This window comes from Ceratotherium simum, chromosome 27, assembly GCF_057802395.1.
Source record: "Ceratotherium simum simum isolate JZ-2026a chromosome 27, ASM5780239v1, whole genome shotgun sequence".
In the NCBI taxonomy this organism is placed as follows: domain Eukaryota; kingdom Metazoa; phylum Chordata; class Mammalia; order Perissodactyla; family Rhinocerotidae; genus Ceratotherium; species Ceratotherium simum.
In genome coordinates, this window is record NC_141926.1 from 15,428,735 (window position 1) to 15,436,349 (window position 7,615).

The 7,615-nt window shown below is 35.7% G+C and overlaps 1 protein-coding gene across 1 annotated transcript; it reads left to right on the top strand.

Annotated features, from left to right (window-relative positions):
- Window positions 1-735: 735 nt before the first annotated feature.
- On the top strand, window positions 736-3,424 carry KRTAP25-1 (keratin associated protein 25-1; the record flags this gene model as incomplete). The annotated part of the gene is given in 3 exon segments (XM_087417864.1): window positions 736-766; window positions 2,779-3,195; window positions 3,198-3,424. Coding segments are annotated over 3 exon segments (675 nt in total), but the record flags the coding sequence as incomplete, so codon positions are not given.
- Between the last annotated feature and the right edge of the window lie 4,191 nt (window positions 3,425-7,615).

Here is a 7,615-nt window from a genome sequence, read left to right on the forward strand (position 1 = left end):
GCTGGGTTTTAAGACATTTTGAATACTTAAATGAAACTTAAACATGAGGATTCTGGAGTAGGATAACAGAGAGAGGGTGAAAACACATCTCGCTTCCAGATATTGAAAACCCTATGAATCTTGTTCAGAAGTGTGGACTTTATCATGTAGGAAAGTCATAGAGTCATAGAAATCTGTGCTTTACAAAAAACTCTAATGAAAATATGGAGAACGTATTAGACTTATGGACTCTAAATAAGATTTAGATAATTAATTAAAAGTGTTAACCAGCATGTGAGAATGAAAATATCACAAACTTTCGGATGTGATTTTCACGATTTGGGTTAATTTCATCATAACCTCAACCAATCATCTCTAACAAAAGATATAACTTCTCAGTAGTTTTTTTGTTTTTTTATCTTGGGCTATTGGGCCAGGCAGATACATGGAGATGTAACAAACTTAAAGGTCTCCGTAGACACTGGGCAGAGTTATAAATAGAACCACAAATAATAAATAAGGACACATCAGCTAGGTATGTGTATTGGGCCTTTCCTATGTTTGTCATAAAGACGTGATAAATGGTCCATGATACCAGGCTTCTCTCATTTACATGTCCTGCATCTAACTTACATTTTAATTACTGATGATTAATGGTGGGATCATATTTAGCTTGATAACTCCAGCCTCCACTGTTGAGGCTGGAGTTATCACTTCTATGGAGATCAATCTATTTTCACTATGGACTAAAAAAAAATACTGTTTGTTTTCTTTTTGAAACTCATATGTAGCATGCCCACATGCCAAAGAAGAGATTTTATAGGCTGGTTAGTTATCACTTGTTTTGAAACTTTTGTTTCAAAGAACAAAAGAAGTGAAGAGAATCTTGAATTAAATCATGAGGAATTTAGGCATCGCACACGCGAAAAACTATTTTGGTTGGGAGTTATCACCGTGAGAGGAGGAATCTTCTTTGGAAGCATATAAGAGTATGAGAGGTTTCATTTATCTGGAGAGCTTAAAGTTCTTAGAGGAGATGGGAAAATTGTCAAATAGATTTCTCCAACTCTCAACTCTCGATGACTCCAATCTCTTCTGTTGTTTTCTACGAGGAACAGGCCTCACACTGATGTGAAGTGATCTGAGGCTTTCTCTGAGTAGGAATGTGGTACAGTGACTTTGAAAATTCTCCATGTGGGATGTCAAATATTTTTTCTTCCACTACCTGAAACAAAAAAAGGTGAAATTCGGACTTTACATTCCATCTGCACCAAATGTCATGTTTTTCGTGACTTTTAAAAAATAAATAAATAAAATATCAAAAAATATATATCACAAGTGTGCTTACCCCCCACTTTTTGCATGCTTTATGGGGGTATGATTTCTCTTCACTTTTACTTAAAAAGCTCTATAAAAATATTTTAATATCTTTCTTCAGGAAAAAATGCATCAGCCTTCTAGATTCTTTGATGGATAATATAGAGACAATGGGCATGGGTAGGAAAAAAAGATTCTGCAGAGGGGAAGTGACTTCATGGCTACTGATGTCACTCCCTAAGGCAATGTTCCTCAAAGGAACTAGAACTTTGTGCAATAGGAAAGCATACACCAAAAGGATTATCAATCCTTACTTTCAGATGCCAAGTGGCTGCTTAGAATCTTTACTCTCCTCCACTCATTCCCAACTACATCATCTTTGACCACTTGGGAAGCATTTGAAAAGAGTTATTTTGAAAACTACAGACTCCAGGAAATAGATATCTGTAAACATTAACTCACTTCTTTGGGGGAGAATTCAAAATAAGGCCCAGAGCTTTTTCCTTCTGTGGTATGCAAGTATGAATTTTTCAGACATCTTTCTTCATGTGTTATTAAAATTTTTCTTAATTCTTGCTCACTTTAATTGCATGATGACCAAAGCATCTTAGTAAATTATCTTGGGGAAAGATATTCATTAGTTCAAGAATGCTAGTGCACAAGCCTATAGTTTTTGATATCATGTTTATCCACTTAGTTGAATGCCACCAATAGAAATGTATGACATTTTTACTAGTAAAAGCAAGTATGTAATCAATGTTACCAAGTAAAAATATCACATACATCTCCACAAGTCTTTGGAAATCAAACTCAACATTTAAATATGAAAAATTTCAAGTTGTCAGGGTGGAGTTCTTTAAAATGTACTCTAAGATGCTTACATAAAATTCACTGTCAGGAAAAATATACAGAGAATAACATCACACAATTAAATTCTCAGCTAAGCTTAAAAATAGGGAATAGTATGATATTTTCCATCTGGCAAATCTGGTAAGTTCTGATATGTAGGAACTATTTTAGTATATCAACACTTCCTCCAAGTATTGCAACACTAAGTCTCTTCAAAGATGAACACTATGCCTTCCTAACTATGTTGTTCCTTGTAGATAATGACTAGGATAAACATCCATTCAAATGGACTCCTTGTAATCAAGCATTATTGACGGGTAGGAACAGAAAAAAAGCAGATAAAATACAAAGGTGATTATATCATACATTCTCAAGTCTGATAAACAGGGCAAAGATTAGGAAGGCAGATATATAGAAGATGCAAACTGGACTTATTTTATGGATGGGTGGCAAGTCATTTTCATAGGCAGCACAACAGCGAACTAATAAAATGTTATGATGTAAATTGATGTAAAATATGGAGAGGAGGAGAATCCAAGTATATACCCACCAAGGTATATAAGCAATCTGGTCTAGTTTCACATAGATTTAGACAAGCTGCTCTTTGCTTCTTATCTGAAAGCCTTACTTCAGATTCTACCTTGTCATCCAACATCTGCTGTTCTGAAAACTATAACTGCTGCTCTCTTGGGAGTTACCGTCATGCTCCTGTTACCTTATCTACGACTCTCTACTCTACCAGTGTGAACTGTGGTGATGCTGTTTGCTTGCTCAGCCAAAACAGAATGTGGCTTCTGGACGACTTCGCAGAGACAGGCAGTAAAGCTTCCAGCTACCAACCATCCAGCTGTGTGCCCACAACCTGTGAAAATCCTGGCTACCCTTCCACTACTTACTGTGTCTCCAGGCCTTGCAGAGCAACCAGTTGTTTTCCCATCATTTCTTACCTCTCCAGCTCCTGTCAACCAACAGTGTATAATAGACCTCAGAACTATTTGCCCATTAGTTGCCACCCCCAGAACCACCACTCTTAGGGCTGTCAGCCACGGAACTCATCTTCTGTGGGTATCGACCACTGAATTTTGCATCCAGCACCTGCCATCCTTTGAGATATCTATCCTCTGACTGCCAACCTCTAGGTTATGTGTCTAGAAGCTTCAGACCCCTGGACTAGGTGTCTAATAGTTTTCAACCTGTTCCCTACAGATACAGCAGTTTCCAACCAGCTTGTTCTTCCGTTGGGACTTGGCAATCTCCATTTATTAGAAGATCATGCTGAATTGTCACCCCAGCATATTTCCAGATAGCTTTGTAAAGAAACGTCAACTTTAGCTTGATGACTTTTTCTTCGGCTAACAGATCATTGTGTTTTTAGTTCAGTTACTGTTTTAACCTGTATTCTTTTACTTGACCAAATTCTAAGTGATTGTAATTGCTGGTTTAGTCACTAGAATATTCTTGCTATCAGGCTTCTTGGTTTCTATGCCATTAATATGTTCTTAAGTAGGAAGAAAAGTTTTCATGGTTATTTCTAAATAAACTTGCTTCAAATTGTTTAGAAAACAGTATGTTTTCTTTCTTTATCATCTCCCATTTAGTTTTACTAAACTGAATACATTTAAAGAAAAATAATAATAAAGAGTATCTGATAAAAGCAAGCAAGATAGATACTTTCAATGTCCTGATTGAACATATATACTACTTGTGCATTCAATGTGCATCTGTATTTTATAACACCAAAAAAGAGAGTTTTGAAGGTTCTTTAGTCACAATAGGCTATGGTTTATCACAGGAACTAAGAACTCCAAAATTTAAGAAGTTTAAAGTTGCGATGGCTTATTTATCACTCATACTACACATTCATTGTTCCAGCTCCAAAATCATTCTCATTCTGGGATCCAGGGGCAGAGAGTCTTCATCATCTGGAATAACGGCAGTAGAGGCAGGAGGAAGATAGCAGGAGAACCACCCACCAACTCTACATGTGTCCTCTAATACAATTGAACAGAGCAAGTCACAATGTCCACCCTATCTTATTAACCACAAAGGGGTTACATAAATTTTAGTTCCAAACAACGGAAAGCACAAGGTTTCTTTCCTCTTGAATTAAACTTAAGAAGTCCTTCCCCCTCCCGACCCCCTCATGGATCCTTGCATAGAAAACATCACTATTACTTGGGACTTATTTCTCTCTTTTATGTATGTATGTAACTAATTAATTAATTCAGTTCTTCCGTGTACTCAATAGGAACTTGTTATTCCCACAGGCAACTTCTCATATACACCATACTGATCACCTTTGATGTGCCATCATACCACTAGATAATAATAATCTCCCATGAATACACCTATGAAAAAATATTATTCTCCCCATTTCTGCAGATAAGAAAACTCAAATAGGGCAAGCAACTTGCCCAAAGACCCAATTAAGTTGGATTCCAAAAACTTTCCTTTATTGTCAGTATTATCTATAGCCTTTTTCATTTAGGTGATGACTAATCTGGAAGCCACTTGGAAGTGGTCAATAACTTGGCAACTATGATCTTCAACTCTAGACCTGCAAAATATAAACTGCACATAAAACTATTTCTTCTCTGCCTCAGCCATAGCCCATCCTTCTCTTTGGATTGACTAATTTTAATGGTATATGAACTTATAGCCTCTCTGGGAGTCTTACTTCCCACATGGAGGGTAGGAAATACCTTCGACTTATTCAATTCCTCCACGTTGAAATACCTATATGTGTATATTTATATATATGTATATATTTTCAATATACAACTTATATAGATCGCAGCAAGTTGTCTAGGCTAAAACAGCCTCCTCTGGTGCATTTATTTTATTTCTTTTTTTCTGATGCTTTCATACAAAATGCACTAGGTTTTAAATGAGACCCAATAATAATAATTATAACAAAAATAATAATATTTAATAATAATACTAACAAAGAATATAGGCTGATGATAATGATAAACATTAACATCAACTACACACTATGTTTATAACCTTTGCTTGACTAACTCATTTAATCCTCACAGCCACCTATGGAGAAAATATTATTACTAACTCCATTTTGAAGATGTGGAAATTGAGTTACAGAAGTCTTTGGTAGTGAGTTGATACTCCAAGGGAGCATCAGAGATAGGATTAGAAGCCAGGAAATCTGAGCAGCATGGAGCCCTTATTCTTAACTACTGCATATGCAACTTTCCAGGAACTAGTTAAAGACACATGGCACAGAAGAATATGGGTTAAATAAGAGGTGTCATTAGTGATCTGTTGTCAAGCCAAACATTTTTCTTAATTATATGGAGTAGAATTGTTCATTTTTGGCATTAACTTTTAGAGGAGACAAAAATTACTGTAGGACTACATATTTGCAACATCAAAGAAAATTAATAATATTTTCCTTTAGTCTAATGGGTGACTGGAAATTCCTAAATAAGAGCTTTAGAAAATTAGAAAGGAAAGTAACATTTGATTTGCATCTACTATGTACCACGCACTTTCTCGGGTATTTTTGCATTTATTATTTCCTTCTATTCTCACAACGGTGCTGTAAAGTATATGCTATTAGTTCTGGTTGTACATAAGAAGGGACTGAGGGACTGAGAGAGAGGTTACACACTAATAAATATGTTTCAATGGTACTCAGTAAGAGGGCGATTCATAACTCGTTAAGGCACAATCATGACAGTTTCACCTCAAAATGTTTAACTCTTATGACACCTGTATCACATTACATTCATGTCATGTTTTCCTGAAAAAGTAAGTACTAATCCAACTCGCATTCCTGTCTTTCCACCCACTTATCATTTTAAAAATGGTTTATCTTCATTTACTATTGTTTCCTACACTTTTGATTTTTCTTATCTGCCCTTCAGTTTTTGAAACAATTCATGATCTATGAAGCCAACAACGTAAATAGCTAGGATGTCCAGCATTTTAGGCAGACTCAGTACTTAGTGACTCAAAACTTAAAATTTAATTACTATGTGAGTATGGATTTGCATACATTTTGCTGTTTTAAATCATGAGATCACTGTTGCATCATTTAACAGCACTCTGGCAAGTGGAATTAGAACAGAATTCTACATATGGTTACAAAAAAGGAAGATAAAATTTTATCACGACCTAAAAGACTAGAAGGTGACCTCCATTATTTTCTTTAAGGGCCATTTACTGGAAACTTGAGCTTTCTTTGATCTTCTATATTTACCCTAAAGGATATTTAACCTTTGGAAAAAATTGGGAAACAGTTCCATAACTCTTTTTTAATGAGTTGCAAGGAATATTCTACCTCATTAGATAAAGGGAGTTTGTTTCTTATTCTTCAGAAGGCATGGGAACTTCTCTGAATTATCTGATGGCTAGAAAGCTTATTTCTTGCATCTTAAATTTGCCCTGGATATAGAACACAAACTCCTCAAACAGCATAAAGACTATATACTAGAGTTACCTATATTTTTCTGACATAATGTGTTACTTTCTTGTGGCTGTTATAACAATTTACCGCTTGGTGGCTTAAAACAACATAAATTTATTCTCTTGCAATCCTGGAGGCCAAAAGTTCAAAATCAGTTTCACTGAACTAGAGGCATGACATCATCAGTAGGGCTGATTCCTTCTGAAGTCTCTAGAGGACAATCCATTCCCTGCCTCTTCCATCTTCTAGAGGTTGTTAGCATCCCTTCACATATGACAGCATCACTCCAATCTCTGCTTCTATCATCACATTGCCTTCTCTCTCTGATCTACTGCCTCCTTCTTATAAGAACTCCTGTGATTACATCAGTCTCTTACAGATAATCCATCTCAAGATCCTTAACTTAATCATATCTGCAGAGTCCCTTTTGCTACATAAGGTAACATTCACAGGTTCTGGAGACTAGGAAGTAGGCATCTTGGCAGGAAGAATCCTATTAAGCTTTCCACACATAGAAAATATTACAATTAGGGGAATTAACGGAAGAAAAAATCCTTTTAGTAATTAAGTGAAAACAGAGAATGCATATGCTTCTCAAAGCCTTCAGAAGACAATGCCACCCAAATGGCAATGGTCCTTACTTTCTGCTAAGACTTACCATTGTTATGAACTTGATATTTGCTTTGTTACTGATGTTGTCTGCTCAGTCTCTTGCCAAGATGGGGACTAAACTAAAAGACAATTCTGTAGAGGTATCATTTATAGAAAATGGTGGGCGAATGGGGAATGATGGTTACCTGTGAGTGTGATGAATGGGTAAGAAGATAAAACATAATAGCAAATGAGAGGAGTTGAGCTAACTCTGCCTTTGCATATCTCAATGTTTGATTGTTTAGAATATCATTGTACCAAAATGAATTTAAATATGTTGTAAAGTCTCATACTGTGAATATTGGTTATGCTATGTGATGTTCTACATTATTTATTTTGTTGGACTTACACTAGGCATGAATGATATTATGTTATTTTATTTTTTTTAATTTT